Source organism: Centropristis striata, chromosome 6 (genome assembly GCF_030273125.1).
Source record: "Centropristis striata isolate RG_2023a ecotype Rhode Island chromosome 6, C.striata_1.0, whole genome shotgun sequence".
In the NCBI taxonomy this organism is placed as follows: domain Eukaryota; kingdom Metazoa; phylum Chordata; class Actinopteri; order Perciformes; family Serranidae; genus Centropristis; species Centropristis striata.
The window spans coordinates 31385518-31402344 of NC_081522.1; the positions used below are offsets into that span (position 1 = coordinate 31385518).

The 16827-nt window shown below is 36.4% G+C and overlaps 1 protein-coding gene across 1 annotated transcript; it reads left to right on the forward strand.

Annotated features, from left to right (window-relative positions):
- The first annotated feature begins 1054 nt into the window (after nt 1-1054).
- Nucleotides 1055-15857, forward strand: ldhd (lactate dehydrogenase D). The gene is made up of 11 exons (XM_059335437.1): nt 1055-1167; nt 2345-2457; nt 5076-5217; nt 6433-6574; nt 7829-7988; nt 8879-9078; nt 10873-11001; nt 12510-12637; nt 13598-13688; nt 13851-13962; nt 15309-15857. The coding sequence occupies exons 1-11, from the start codon at nt 1075-1077 to the stop codon at nt 15484-15486; spliced, it is 1488 nt and encodes a 495-aa protein (XP_059191420.1). The 5' UTR covers nt 1055-1074; the 3' UTR covers nt 15487-15857.
- Nucleotides 15858-16827: the final 970 nt, after the last annotated feature.

Here is a 16827-nt window from a genome sequence, read left to right on the forward strand (position 1 = left end):
CACAGTTTTAATATGGCTTCCAAACGAGCTGCTATTTCACAAAATTATACTTGTGCACCTTATCAAAATAGTTTCTGTTGATGCTGATAGTTTCAAGCTGGTCATTGTTTATGTCTCCTTACTCAAAATCAGTGGTGGAAAAAGTATTCAGATATCTTACTTCAGTAAAAGTACTTATACAAAATATACTTAAAGTATCAAAAGTAAAAGTACTCGTTATGCAGAATGGACCCTCTCAGATTGTTTTATATATTATAAATATATTATTAGATTATTTGCATTGATGCATTTATGTAAGCAGTGTTTTGATTATGTAAAGATCATTTTCACTACATAATATACAGTTTCGAGGTTTAATTTCAGAAAAAATGTCTTTGTCTTATTGATATTAAATCTTGACCTGAAAAATAACTAAAGCTGTCAACTAAATGTAGTAATCAAGTAAAGTGCAAGTACCTCCAAATCGTACTTAAGTACAGTACTTGGGTAAATGTACTTAGTTACATTCCACCACTGCTCAAAATATAACTATAAAATGTGTAATAAAACTAAACAGAGAGGTCACCAGTGCAACGTTTGATCTGACTACCTCCCAAAAATAAAGAAAAGTGATGCACTACTGATATAAACAAGTTTTATACTTTACAGATTACCATCAAGGAATGTTCTGTTATACTTCAACTGTTAATCATAAGTATAGAATGTTCCTGAAGTTTTTATTTTATTTTTGTTTTAATTGCTAATACTATAATAAATATTTTATACTTCCACTTGTATATATTGTAAATTGTTATTACTTTATTATATTTTTTTACTTGTTTATTTGCTAATACCTCTCTTATATTTCTAGTTTATACTGCTGTTTACTATGTATTGTTTTTTTTTCTTTGCTGTTCATTTTGCTGCTGTAACTCTTGAAATGTCCCTGCTGTGGGACTAATAAAGGAAATCTTAATCTCAAACTTAATTGTTTTGTTTTATTTTGAAGATAATGTTACCGGAAGTCGCGTATCTGTCAGGTACAGGATGTGCTGGCCACCAGCCGGAGACGTTACTAGTCCAGTACCAGATACAATGTTGCTCGGTTTGTGTCCGACCCGAAGGCTTCTGTCTCACCGGCACTCCCTCCTGCAGCGTCGGCGCATTAAATCAGAAATCACCACCAGAGTAAGTTTGGTGCAGAAACAGCAGAAACTTGCTGCCTAACGCTGCATATAGTTAGCGTCAATAAAGCATGTTTGGTTATAGCTACCTGTTCATATAGCTGCTGCTGCTGCTGCATCGACCTTTAACTTTCTGGGTGCCCTGGGAATAATGTCAGCCTCAGGTAACTGTCTTTACATTTTGTAGTGTAGTGTAGTTAGGCTGCATCATATTGTGGCACGCATTACATTTAACTGAATTTCAGACACATGTAACCCATGTAAAGTTAATACAGTATAGTACAGTACGAAGACAACAACACAGAAATGCTGTATAATCAATGCATTCCATAAGTCCACAGTAGTTACAACACACGGGCCTACATATACAGTTGTGCTCATAAGTGTACATACCCTGGCAGAATATATGGTTTCTTGGCCCTTTTTCAGAGAATATGAATGATAACACAAAAACTTTTCTTTCACTCATGATTAGTGGTGAATTCTTTTCAAATCATAATGACAACAGAAACTACCCAAATGACCCCGATTAAAAGTTTACATACCCCTTGTGTTTTGGGTTGTTGTCATTTTGGAACATCCAAGTACATCCCATGCACAGCTTCCGGGCTGATGAGTGTAAATTTTCCTCCAGTATTTACTTATAACATGCTGCATTCATCCAGCCATCAATTTTAACCGAGATTCCTGTGCCTTTGTAGCTCACATATCCCCAAAACATCATCGATCCACCTCCGTGTGTCACAGTAGCAATGGTGTACCTTTCATCATAAGCCTTGCTGACTCCTCCCCAAATGTAACGTATGGTTGTGACCAAAATGTTCAATTTTTAAGGTGAATAAACTCTGGCTCAGTCTGACTCTCCTGATGTCCACAGCTGATGCGCTCACATATGCTCATTGTGTGAAAGTGGACTGTGTGTGTGTATTATTTTTTGGATTTGTAGAAGAACACAGATGATTAATTCATTTAAGGTCCTGACCTATCGGCTGGTCTGACTCTGGAGATTTTAATAATCAATGGAGACTCGCTATCAGCGGCCGCAATCCATTCTGTGAATTCGCCTCCAATTTTGTTGTTCAATTCAAATGTTCTCAAGTTACATTTCATCTTCTCTTCACTCTCGTGGGGTGACTTTCCCTCCATCACTGTGTGTAATCATTGTGTGTGTGTTTGCACAGAGTGCTGCTCTGGACAGTGTGCTCTCTGCGTTCAGGTCTATATGTGGCGAGGACGGTGTCTCGGTGGGTCAAGCTGTCAGAGAGCAACACGGCAAAGACGAGTCTGTCCACAGGTCAGTCTCTCTCCCCTGTCACAGACACACAGACATAATATTGTATGTTCCACAATTCTACAATGTCATTTAGCAGACGCTTTTATCCAAGGCTACGTACAAATGAGAGTTAATACGACACAAGCAAAGATGAAGTCAAGAAACATAGCAAGAGTAAGTGCCGTGGGTTAAGTTTGAGTGCTTTTAGGTCCTGTGAGCGGTCAGAGTGATATTTATTGTTGTCATCTGTGTAGATTATGTTTGAAGGTGTTCAGTAAAGAGTTGGGTCTTCAGTCTCTTCTTAAAGATTGATAAGGACTCAGCAGAATGGATGGAGTTTGTTCCACCACCAGGGCGCTACAGAGGAGAAGAGTCTAGTTTGAGACGTAGAGCCCTTCATCGGCGGAGGAGCCAGACGTCTTTCACTCGAAGAGCGTAGTGGGCGGGAGGTAGTGTTGGGACAACAAAGCTTTGTGAAGTATTTGCTTTATTTATGGAGCCCACTAGATGGTGCTCTTTGTTTAACAAAGGGCTGAAAACACACTCAAGTATCATTGCTGAAGCCTTTTTTTAAGCCAATACCGCCATCTAGTGGGGTCAAAAAATAAAGCAAATGCTTCACGAAGCTTCGTTGTCCCAACAATAGCGGAAGGGTTTGTGGACCTGAACAAAGGAGTTCAGAAATGCAGGAGTTGTGCCTGTTGCTGTTTTGTAGGCAAGAGACAAGGCTTTGTATTTGATGCGGGCTGCGACCGGGAGCCAGTGCAGAGAGATGAGTAGCAGAGTGACATGTGCTCTCTGTGGCTGGTTGAAGACCAGACGCACCGCTGTGTTCTGGTTCATCTGCAGAGGCTTGGCGGTGCAGCAGGAAGACCTGCCAGTAGAGAGTTGCAGTAGTCTTAAGTCGCGATATCACATAGTTCCATACTGTGAGCTCCAGGTCTTTGGTGACCCCCTCTGCATGCAGCTTCCTCACACCCTATAGTAAGGAGGTGAAGTTTTGATTTTTCAGCCTGAAGATCTATTTCGGACTTCATGTTTCGTTCACTGACCTGCTGCAGCTTTTACAAAAAGTCCCCCATTCTTTACTTTTTGCTTTTTGCTCTTTGAGCTTCAAGGACCTTGATTTTCTCCTCGTCATGTTAAGTTTGCCGAAAGCTCCTTCATGTGCTTCTCAAGCTCCTTTTTCTTTTTTTCTCTTTTCATCTTGGGAGTTCAGTTGGAGGATTTGTCACAGGGACTCCTTCCACTCTCAGCCTCTGCTAATGTTTAAACTGTTTCTCTGTTTCCTTTTTTTGGTTCAATACCTGGAGCCTCATTATCCATTAATTCAGCTCCTTCTGAAAGCATTTGGAATGGGGGAAAGGCCAGATAAATTACGTATAGTCAGACGGCTTAGGACCATTTTTGAGAAGAATGGGGACACGTCGGACGAAAGCACCAAATTTTTTCCACATGCTCTCCATCACCATAGGTTTCAGTTTCTGATGGGAGCCACTTCCTGTGTGAAGCATTCTACCTATCGCTTCAATAGCCTGTCTGGTTGTAAAGGTATAAGTTGCTCTGGTGTAGGGCTGGGCGATATATTGATATAAAAAATATATTGACATATTTTTAAATGTGAAATTAGACCATATCGCATATATCGATAAAAATGTATTTCTTTATATAGAAATGCTGCCGTTACTTTGTCATATTTAGTTATTTTGTAATTTTCGTTATTCTTTTCTCAAATAAATATATTTATTTCAGAAAAAGATTGGCCTATTTAATTTCATAGGCTATTTTTATTTAAGATTTTTTTATTTATTTAAATGTGCACTTTATAGATCTTTGATTTAAAAAAAAAAAAAAAAAGGTTATCTTGCTGTTATACAGTATTTATGTTCACTTAAATAAACGTTTTCAATAAAAGTACTTGTGAAATGTCATATTTGGCTTTGACTTTGACTAAACATTTGTTCTTACTTTGGGCTAAATATCGGGTTATATACCGTTTATTGATATTCAGCCTAAATGTATCGGTATATGACTTTTGGTCCATATCGCCCAGCCCTACTGTGGTGCAAGGTGCTTGTGCAGGAAGGCACACTGGAATTGCACAGATCTGTGTAGTTGAAAATGTAATAAATAATAAAAGTGAAGCTAAAAAAATTCAATTAAATGCATGCGTTATCCATTTTTCCGAATACATAATACAGAATACCATTTGATCAAATAATCATTAATAATCAGTGATATTCTCAATAACTTTAAAGGATTCCTTGAACCAGAAAATGTATATTTTAACACCAAGATTGACCTTCTAAGCGGCTTGGAAAATATATTGGTTCTCATAGATTTTATATGGCTGCCATCTCCAATCTGCAATCTTGATGAATTGGCTCCCATCAAAAATTTGGTGCTTTTCGTCTGGTGTGTCGCTTTTATTTATCTCACGAGTAGAGCCAACACAACTATTGAGCTCACGTGATAGAATGCTCTTATCCACCTTTTAACCAATCATTTTATCATGTCTCCTTCTGATCTGCTGCAAAAGGTCATTTTCAAGAAATTTCCTGGTCCTATGGACTCCATGGACTTAAGAAAAGGTTCTGTTTAGTGGAGTATTGAGTGACTGTTACTTTTTTGCTGTCCAGATGTTGTCCCCCAGATGTGGTGGTGTTTCCTCGCTGTGTGGAGGAGGTCAGTGCCCTGGCCAAGATCTGCAACAAGTACCACCTTCCCATCATTCCCTTTGGCACTGGGACGGGCCTGGAGGGAGGGGTCGGCGCAGTCAAGGTGAGAGGTGTCTGTGGGGAAAAGGAGACAGAATGGAAGTTATATATGTTGTACACAGTGTTATGTGGTTGGTGCTAAAGTCAGTCAGAGGCTTGAACCACATCACTTACTGAGAATGCATAAAGGAGAGAAAATGGTGAGACTACTTTTGCTGAGTCAAACAACAATTCAACCTTGTCTCAACAAGCTCCTAAGAGAAATATATTGCTGCTAAATGCTCCACTATGTTCGCCAGCTAACCGATCACTGTGTCTGTCTGCTGTTTGCTGCTGAGCAGATAGTACACAGTAGAGTTGTGAATCAGCAGAGGCCCCACAATACGATTTTATCCGGATACTTGAGTCACGATCCAATATTGCGATTTTAAGCATTTTGCTATATGATGAGTATTGTGATACAATATATTACGATTTAACTGTTTAACTGCATTTTGTGTCCACAAAATTAAATTCTATCAAGAATTGTTTGGTCAAATAAGAGAAAATGCTCAGTCTATTCATCTCACTTCAGTCTTTTTATTTCTCCACAACGAGAGTCAAACCCACAGACTGACCAACAAAGTATTCAGTCAAACTGAACTGAACTGATATCAAACATGTATGGACGACAACAACTGAAGCATTTTATCAAACTTTCCTCAACTTGAAGCTTCACTGCTCTGAATTTTTTTGAATGAAATGTAAAAATAGCATAACTTTGCAGCGTTATTTCAACAACTTCCCGACGCAATATCTGATGCACATGGTGCCTGTAGATTCCTTAGAATCCATAAAGTGAGTTACATCCTCTGGAAAAAAACAAAAACGGCAAAAATACTGACATGCCGCCAAGACGCTAAATATCGATACTTGGCGGCCATTAATCGATATAATATTGCCACACAAAAAATTGTGACACAATACTGTATATATTTTTCCCCCACTTCTAATATACAGTGGCATTTTACAGCTTTTTCACAAAAAAACAGCTGCTTGCAAACCATGAGAGCAGTAAAAGTTTAGGGCAGAACTGTTAAACAGTGAGCTGAAAACTCACTATAAAGCACCAAGGGGAGCAGATTCAGGACCCTTTCACATTGTTACTAATGCATACATGGAAGGTATGAAAATAATGAGTTACAGTATGTTTCAGAAATTTCTTAGTAACTGCAGTAGTAGAGCATAATGGGGTGCAATACATACTGGTTGTCTATACATTTCTTTCTCCTTCTTTTAGGGCGGGGTGTGCTTCAGTCTGAGGACCATGGACCAGGTTCTGGATGTCCACCAGGAGGACTTTGACGTGACGGTGGAGCCTGGGGTGACTCGGAAGGCCCTCAACGCCTACCTACGAGACACGGGCCTATGGTTTCCCGTTGGTCAGTCCCACTCTTCGTTTTTTTGGTCATATGAGCATTTAAAATGGCGTCTGTCTTCTGGTCTGACGTTACATTAAGAGGAGCTGTCCTCGGTCCTGAATCATGTTCAGCTCTGGATCACACTTCGTGATACACTGACATCAGGCTCAAACTAAGATTGTTCTCCACATTAAAGGTTTACTATGCAGGATTTTACAAAAAAAACAACAGCCACATAAACAAGGTACAGACCTGTACAACAGTATTCGCTCAGGGAACAAGCTGTAGAAACTGTAGAATAATGAATCAAAATACACTTTTCAGGGTTTGTACAGGGGCTTGAAATCCTTGAAAATGCTTGATTTTAAATGTTGTATTTTCAAGGTTTAAACAGTGCTTGGATTTTTGGATAAAGTGCTTGTAAATGCTTGAAATTCTTACTGTATTTATCTTGCAATCTGACTATATCCATCTATAGACTATAGATAATCACATGTTCAATGTAAAAAATAATGAGTAGCCTATCTGAAATGAAGACCGTTCCTCCTAAAAGTGTAATACCATCGCTGTTGGTATGGTTAAGTGAAATCTCCCCCTTTTAGTAAGTAAGTACTCATCTAAAACATGCAATTTACAACCAGTGTAAGATACTGGAAAAGATTGAAAATTTTCCTTGAAAGTCCTTGAAAAATGTTTGAATTTGACCACTGCTAAAGTGTAAAAGTCTTTTGCACATAAGCACAGGATGTTCTTTGGTTGTTTCATAACTGTCAGATGCTGATTGCCCAAAATGGAACATATATTTGCTGTATTAGGATGACTGTGGAGAGATGCTTATGATAGATGGGGATTCTGGGATAAAATCATGAATATTTCCTTATTGCTAAATCGTCTCAATTGTGGTGTGGAGCTGATCCAACTTCAAAAAGTGTAAATCTGTGACTTCTTTTTCTCATAAATTAGTTTTTTTTCTCGAACATTTCCCACTTTAATCTCAGAGAATCATCAAGTTGTTCTCATACATTTCTGACTTAAATCTTCAAATCAATTCTAAACTGTGAGGATTAGATGATGAAAAAAGAACTTTAAAACAGCACAGAAAGAATGTGAATTACTGCTCAATAATAATCAATAATTTGATCAGTTTTGAATGTTAGATCAAGCAATGTCTAGAAAAATGTGTCAGGATTATATTAGATTTACATTTTCTGTTGTTTCATTTAGAAAAAATAATTTAGGAAACACTACTGATGTTCTTTTATCGTTTTTTCTCAGATCCTGGGGCCGATGCGTCTCTGTGTGGCATGGCTGCCACTAGTGCATCTGGAACCAATGCAGTGCGTTATGGGACTATGAGGGAAAACGTGTTGAACCTGGAGGTCGTGCTGGCTGATGGAACCATCTTACATACGAGTGGGAAAGGCCGACGTCCCAGGTACACACCAGCCCTCTGCACACACAAACATCAAAGTCAAAGTGAACTTTATTGTCAACCAACAATGCAACAGGATTGAAATTGTGTTTCCCCATACTCCAATATGCATGTAAAATATAACACACAACATATAATATGACACAAATACTGCAAACAGACCACAAATAGTGCAAACAGACAACAACAATGGACACATATACAGACCTATAAGTTATATAAATAAAATTCCCAGTGTGCCAGTGTAGTGGTATGTTATTGATGTGCTATAATGAAGATGCAATGTAGAAAAGTGCAAAGTGCAGCATGGAGATGCAATTGTAAACATTCATTCATTCATATTTTAAAGAGCAAACTTAAGACTTTTCTATTTAATTTGGCTTTTACTTGAACCATTTTTAATTATTAAATATATTATTTCCTTTTTTTTCATTTTTTTATTTTATCTTACCTTACTTTATTTTTTATTTATTTTATCGAATTAATTTCTAACCTGCCTCCAGTGTTTCCTCACTGCTTGACATTGAGATGGCGCTTCCTCAGTTTGTGCTTTATTTTGAATGGGATGGGTGGAGGGTGTTTTATTATTATTATTTTCTTTTAATTATTATTATTTTTCCTTTTTATGTGAAGCACTTTCTGTTACATTTCTCTTGTATGAAATGTGCTTTACAAATAAAGTCTGATTGATTGATGACATGTATGATATTATGCATATAAAGATTAAAGTGAAAACATTGAGTTATTTTAAGTTATTTTGACAGTCAGTTGGTCTTTGCTTTGTTTGTGTAATGATCATGGTATTTTCTTGAGTGAGTTGAGTAGTATATGAAGCATTTCCTAGTAAATCTTAAATGAACTTCCCTTTCTTTTCTATCTTTACCAACCTGTAGGAAGTCAGCAGCGGGCTACAACCTGACCAACCTGTTTGTGGGGTCAGAGGGAACCCTGGGGATCATCACCAAGACTACCTTGCGCCTGTATGGCGTCCCCGAGGCCGTGGTCTCAGCCGTCTGCTCTTTTCCCTCCGTTCAGGCTGCGGTAGACAGCACAGTGCAGGTTCTCCAAGCGGGAGTACCCATAGCTCGCATCGGTGAGGAGATAAAGCCTAACATCTGAAATTACTGTTGACGTTTTATTTTTTAAAAAGTATTTTTACTATTTTTCTTTTTTTGTGTGTTCATTGTTGTCTCATTGTGACTACATGGGTGTATGTGTACTTATGTGTGTGTAAGTTAATAACAAGTTATGTATGTTAATAATGGTAATAATAACTTTATATACTACATTACTATGTGTTATACATACATATATATAAATATTGGTGGGATTTAATAAGCTTTGGCTTCTTCCCACTCCTTTTGAACACAAATAAGTGTTGTGTTCAGATAAATTCTCAATCAATCAACAGTCAATACAGTAGATGAATGCACTGTTTCCATACCACAGTCGATATATTTCTGTGTTTCTTATTATCTAGAAAGGTGCTATAGTGGTTTGATTGTGTTAAACTTTGCATGTGAAGCAGCAGAATCAGGAAATAGAATAAAATAGAATAGTTTTTATTTGTCATTGCACAGAAGTACAGCGACATTAAAAAGAGCAGCTCTAGTGCAACAGAATACAATAATTTAAACATAGTAAAAAAAATATAAGAAAACCAAAAAAGAACCTACTGTGACCTCTAGGATTATCACAGCTTCCTTAGATACAGTCATGGAAAAAAATATCAGACCATTGTTTTCTTCTTTCTTGTTCATTTTAATTTCTGGTACAACTAAAGGTACATTTTGTTAGTATTTTGGTTAATGAGTTTGGTTATTATCAAGAAAACCATGGAAAATGGCTAGATATCGGCGCTTAAATTAAACTCTTTTGAGCTATTTTTGTTGTTATAGTTATATTTGTCCAAACAAATGTACCTTTAGTTGTACCAGGCATTAAATGAACAATAAAGCAAGGAGAAAACAAGGATGGTCTAATCATTTTTTCCATGACTGTATGTCAATAAGAGGATTAATCACCAGTTTAATGAAATAAAGTTCTCACCATCCAGTTGACCAATAAAAGAACCGACCCCAAAATTGAGACATCGTTGAACATGGGGAAAGCCTTCATATAATCATAATTACATAATGAATAATTACTAATCAGTAAATTAACCAGTTAGTTGATTATTCCAGAACAATCAGATCAGAACAATTTGACAAACAGTGCTGAACTCTTCTTAAATTAATCTTCAGGTTCTCAGCATTCAGCTGGTGTACACCACTTTTAAAAACGTCCTCCATCCCCAACTGTCATTTAAAGGTGTACAATGTTAAGGGGTAATATTTATGTTGAAAATAAGTCAAGTCAAGTTATATATATATATATATATATATATATATATATATATATATATATATATATATATATATATATATATACATATATATAATATAGCCCAAAATCACAAATTTGCCTCAAAGGGCTTCACAGACTGTCATTGGTACGACACCCTCTGTCCTTAGACCCTCACAGCAGCCAGGGGAAAATTCCTCAAAAAACCCTTTTAACAGGGGAAAAAGAAGAAGAAACCTCAGGGAGAGCGACAGAGGAGGGATCCATCTCCCAGGACAGACAGACGTGCAATAGATGTTGTTGTACAAGGCAGATCAACAGAGTAGAATGGAGTAGATAGAGGATGAAGGGGAGGGAGGGAGGATAGAGAGACGGTTGAGAGAGAGACATAGAGGAGCAAAATAAGTGTGTTTCCTTCATCCTGTTTTTATGTACCTTCACAAAAAAAGTCCAAATATCACATAAAAGCATGTCTGAGGTGCATCAAACAGAATGTATATAAGACAAAAGTGAAGTAAAGTGAAGTTGTCTGTGTGTTATTCAGAGTTTCTGGATGATGTGATGATCGATGCGTGCAACAGGTTCAGCTCTCTGTCCTACCCTGTGACCCCGACTCTGTTCCTGGAGTTCCACGGCTCTGAGCGAAGCCTCGAGGAACAGGTCCAAACAACCGGTGTGTGAGTGTACAAATCAATATATATATGAAATTAATTGATTGTAATTCATTCGTTTGTTAACCTCTAAATTAATTATGAATAACGCACTATGAATTTGTACTTGAAAATGTATTACATTGTTGTCATAATTCTGTGACAAAATGTAACATGAAAAAAATCTATAGAGTTGCTTTTATTTAATTTAGGTCATTTTACATAAATATACTTTTCTTACAACAGACATTTTGATTTATCATAGTAGACAAGAGTTACTTATAACACCATTCCTGCCAACATTGTGATTTTCAAAATAAGATACATTTTCCAGTATCCCCACCACTGTCCATATTCCTCTGACATTAAGAAAAGGGTACACATTTAATACACATCAATTTGCTGCATTCTAGTGATTGTTTATGTACATTCTAAATAGAAAAATGTATTTACAGGTGCATCTCAATAAATTTGAATATCATGGAAGTCCAAATCGAGTCGAATAGCCCCAACCAAGTATTGAGTACAAATAGATGGAAATACTTTTCAGAGGCCAACATTTCCATATTAAACATACATTTTAAAATTGGTCTTTTGTAATATTAAGATTTTTTTGAGACACTGAATTTTAGGTCTTCATTTAATGTAAGCCATCATCATTATAATTAGAAGAAATTAAATAAATTAAGAAATTAAATGTTTCATTCTGTGTGTAATGGATCTATATAATGTGTTATTTCCACTTTTTGAATGGAATTACTGACATAAATAAACTTTTCTATGATATTCTAATTTATTGAGATGCACCTGTATGTAGAGAAAAACACTAAAATCTAATCTAAGATAGAGAGATATAATGACATATAAGCAGTGGTGGAGGAAGTATTCAGATCTCTTACTTAATTAAATGTACTAATACCACACTGTGAAATTACTCCACTACAAGTAAAAGTACTACGTTCAAAATTTGTAAGTAAAAGTACAAAGGTATCAGCATCAAAAATGTACTTAAAGTATTAAAAGTAAAAGTACTCGTTATGCAGAGTGGACCCACTCAGATTGTTTTATACGTTCTAAGTATATTATTAGATTATATGTGTTGATGCATTTATGTAAGTGCTTTAATTTTGTAAAGACAGGGCTCATTCTAACTACTTAAAATACTCAAAAAGCATACATACTAACAAAAGTCTAATCACTTTAAATTGATCATGTTTTTTATCTTAAATCTCGGTCTGAAAAGTAACTGACTAGCTGTCAGCTAAATGTAGTGGAGTAAATGTATAAAGTTACATAAAATGGAAATACTCGAGTAAAGCTCAAGTACCGTACTTCAAAATTGTACTTAAATACAATACTTGAGTAAATGTACTGTTTTTTGGGGATCTTTTGAGGATGGGATATTTTGAGCAAAAAGGTGTAATATTATAAGAAAGTTATAATGTAATGAGAACAAATGAATCATTAAAAAAGCAACCTGTCCTATAGTTTGCTCTGCATTACATTATTGCACTGCTCTGCTCTTCCACAGAGGACATCACTCAGAGTAACGGCGGTTCAGATTTCCAGTGGGCTCGAGATGCAGAAACACGCAACCGGCTGTGGAAAGCTCGCCATGACGCCTGGTACGCTGCTCTGGCCCTCAGATCTGGCTGCAAGGTAAAGAAAGTCATCTGCCACTTCTGTCTGTGAGGAAATTAACAGTTTGATATGTTGGTTTTATCAATGAAATACGCAATAGGAGTCTTAGAATCACTGCTTATCCCACATAATGTTATACACATTTAAAAAAAGACGTCTTTGGGTCATGTAGATGTCAAATTCTTATTAGAATAATGTTCAGCTAGTATCATAGTGTTATCATTAAGATCAGGAGTCAGCAACCTTTTTCATATTGAGTGCCATTTTTAAAGTCATCATCAATGTGCCACATCAACATTAAGTTTAATTATGACACTACAATGATCAATTAATGGTTGTTAAGAATTTGGTCGATCATGTGGAATTTTGAATCGATCTGTGTATTTTTTTAAATTTATTTTATCTCTGACTGCGTATCAGTACTCACTGAACTGAAACACAGCCGAGCGTTCAGTTCTGTGGCCGTACGTCAATAAGTCAATGAGCTGAGAATTAAGTTGGATAAAGCTACAGTTTGCAATCTGAAAGTGGCAATAACAATTATAAAACACACAGAAGTAAGATTACTGTGCAAACTAACCTCATGCCTCTTCGGGGGCTAAAACATTCAACTCCTTGACATTATCTTTACAGTTTTATCTCACTTAAGTTAGTTTAACGATCAACAGGAAGTCTCTTTTCATTTTTTTCAAAATAAAAGCGTCAATTTTTAAAACAGGCTTTTGCATAGTACTGTATATATATCTTAGATTTTTCCCATGTATGCATGCAGCGATTGTTCGATTAATTGATCATTAACATTGTTTTGGAGATGCTCAAGTTGGCAGGTTTCTTCCAAACGCACATCAAAACAAACACCCGTGCCTCAGGTTGCTGAACCCTGATTTAGAACAATATTACTCCTCTGTGACTGCTGGACTGAAAACTTGACTCCGTTAGAACTCAAGTTTGTTCTGTGTGTGTCTGTGTGTCCCACAGGCGTACGCTACAGACGTGTGTGTCCCTCTGTCTCTTCTGCCTCAAGTCATAGTGGAGACAAAGGAGGACCTGATAGAGAACAGACTGACAGGTGAGTGCACTGCAGAGAAATAATAATGGTGTTTACATGAAGTGGAGTCGGTGTTAATCATTTAAGAAATACTTGATGTGATTCACTGTGAGAACAAAGCTTCTAGGTGCATCATTAGTAACCTGTGAGTGTATGACTGTATGCTATGTGCTGTACCTTCAGGTCCTATAGCAGGTCATGTGGGTGATGGTAACTTCCACTGTCTGATGGTGGTGGACCCCAACGACCCGGAGGAGCTGCACAGGGTCCACCTCTTCACTGAGAGACTGGCCAGGTAATGTCCCTTTAAACCATGGGTCTCAAACTCGCAGCCCGCGAGCCAATTGCGGCCTTGTGATGATATTGTGTGGCCCCCACCTTGATATGAAAGTTTAATGTGAGTTTTATATGAATGGCACTTTACCGTGTTGTGTGTGGAAGGTCCCTTTAATTAATTTTTTTTGGTAATTTTGTGTCTTTAAAATAATTTTGTGTCTTTTTGAAATAATTTTGTGTCTTTTTTTTTAATGATTTTGTGTCTTTTTTTTTAATGATTTTGTGTCTTTTTTGGTAATTCTGTGTCCTTTTTTTGGTAATTTTGTGTCCTTTTTTTGGTAATTTTGTGTCTTTTTAAAATAATTTTGTGTCTATTTTTAATAATGCGGTGTCTTTTTTGGTAATTCTGTGTATTTTTTTTGGTCATTTTGTGTATTTTTTTGTCCTTTTGTGTCATTTTTAATTAATTTAGTGTTTTGTTGTGTTGTCTTTTTTTAATGATTTTGTGTCTATTTTTGTAATTTTGTGTCTTTTTTGGTCATTCTGTGTCTTTTTTGGTCATTTTGTGTCTTTTTGTTAATAATTTTGTGTCTTTTTTTGGTCATTTTGTGTCTTTTTTTGGCTTGTTTTGATATTGCCTCCAGCAGCCCCCAGGTAATTTGAGTTTCAGACCCCTGCTCTAAACTTTTCACCTCTCTTGTCTTCAAATCATTCACCAGACAGGATCCATTTTTGTGAACCACTGTAGTTCAATTGGAATCCAGTTCAAGAACATCGCCATCTTTACCAGGCAAATTCACTGTAAAGTTTTTTAATTTTAACTAATTTTTAATTGTGGGATACTTGTACTTTACTTGAGTATTTCCATTTTATGTAACTTTATACTTCTACTCCACTACATTTAGCTAACAGCTTTAGTTACTTTTCATGTCGAGCTTTAACATAAAAACTTGATCAATTTAAAGTGATTTGAATTTTTTTAATTAAACCACACAAAGTATATTAAGAAGATAAAAATAGTCCTATCTTTATGCAAGACACTGCTTACATAAATGCATCAATACAAATAATCTAATAATATATTTAGAATATATTTAACAATCTTAGTGGATCCATTCTGCATAACAACAACCTTTACTTTTGATACTTTAAGTACATTTTGCTGCTGATTCTTTTGTACTTTTACTTCAGTAAGTTTTGAAAGAAGGACTTTTACTTGTAGTGGAGTAATTTCACAGTGTGGTATTAGTACTTTTACTGAAGTAAGAGATCTGAATTCTTCTTTCACCACTGGTGAAATCAGTAACATCTCAAAGTTGAACACTTTTCTTGGCAGTAAAATAATGTGGTTTGTTTCCCCTCAAGGCGAGCCCTGGCCATGGATGGTACGTGTACAGGGGAACACGGCGTGGGCTTGGGGAAGAGAGCCCTGCTGTGTGAAGAGATGGGACCCATGGCTATCCAGGTCATGCAACAGTTAAAGAATGCCCTCGACCCAAAGAACCTGATGAATCCTGGGAAAATTTTGTATAAACAGTATTAGAGTGTGAGAATCTCATCACGGTCTGCCCACTGTTCATGGCTTTGTCAGACACTGATGTCACAGTGAAATTGTATTTTATAGACTAGACACATGAAGTATTTCCTGTTAAAACAGGACTTCTGGATGAGATATGAAAGACAGGGATTAGTCAAGTTAAAACATATGGGATATCAGAAGGAAGACGCTGTTATTTAATGTGGGACATGTGGGATTGCACATAAATTGGTCTTTGTCACTGCAGACACTTTGACCTGTCATAGAAGGAAAGACACAGGTGTTAGGAATAACTAGTGAAGGTAAAATAAAGCTTCATGAACCATTTTCTTTATTTTTTGACCCCACTAGATGGCAGTCTTGGCTTTAAAAAAATCCTTTAGTAATCATAAGTTTGTTTTCATTAGTGTTGGGACAACGAAGCTTCATGAAGCATTTGTTTTATTTACGGAGCCCAAGAGATGGCGCTCGTTGTTTAACAAAGGGCTGAAAACACTCAATTATCATTGCTGAAGCCTTTTTTTTAAAGCCAAGACCATCATGTAGTGGGGTCAAAAAATAAAGTAACTGGTTCACGAAGCTTTGTTGTCCAAACACTAGTTTTCAGCCCTTTGTTGAACAAAGAGCACCATCAAATGGGCTCCGTAAATAAAGCAAATGCTTCACGAAGCTTCGTTGTCCCTTCACTACGAATAACATTAACAATTACTCTGTTCAGTACAACACCAGGAACCTGAAGTCAAAACAACTCAATGGACTTTAACCATCATCAATTTCATTATTTACACCTCTTAGAGGTGGAGCTACCCTTGTGCACCATGTGGTCGCCATTAATAATGCACTATTTTCCAGGTTGGAAATGCACTAGGCTTCTAATCTTTAAATTCAAGTGAATCAAGAAAATCGAGAATGTTTTGAATGAACTGTAGTAGCAATCTGTTGCTGTCCTCTCTGTGTGGGATTTTTCCATGCAATCATTTTTGGTACATTGGTACTTTGTTGATTTAAACTGATCAGCTAATACTTGCCTATCCAAAAAAAACATAACAAAATAAAAACCGAACTGAATCATTTGAATCTGTCTGGTTTTATCTTTTGTCTTTGTTAAGGCATATCATGATTGATTATTAAGCAAAAATACAAATATTTGCTGTTTTATCATATATTATTGTAAGTGAGCCAACAAAAGCAGTCGTGGAAAGTTACTAAGTGCATTTACTCAATTTTGAGGTACTTGTACTTTTCTTGAGTATTTCCACTTAATGTAACTTTATACTTGTACTTTTTTTTTTTACTTTTTACTCCACTATATTAAGCTGACAGCTTAAGTTACTTTTCAGCTAAATT

What these genes read in the sequence shown, in the direction of transcription:
- ldhd (XM_059335437.1), top strand. Translation starts at nt 1,075, where the DNA reads ATGTTGCTCGGTTTGTGTCCGACCCGAAGGCTTCTGTCTCACCGGCAC. An exon ending in AGTACCCATAGCTCGCATCG is followed by an intron (nt 9,079 to 10,872) that starts GTGAGGAGATAA and finishes TGTGTTATTCAG; the next exon opens with AGTTTCTGGATGATGTGATG. An exon ending in GGAACAGGTCCAAACAACCG is followed by an intron (nt 11,002 to 12,509) that starts GTGTGTGAGTGT and finishes GCTCTTCCACAG; the next exon opens with AGGACATCACTCAGAGTAAC.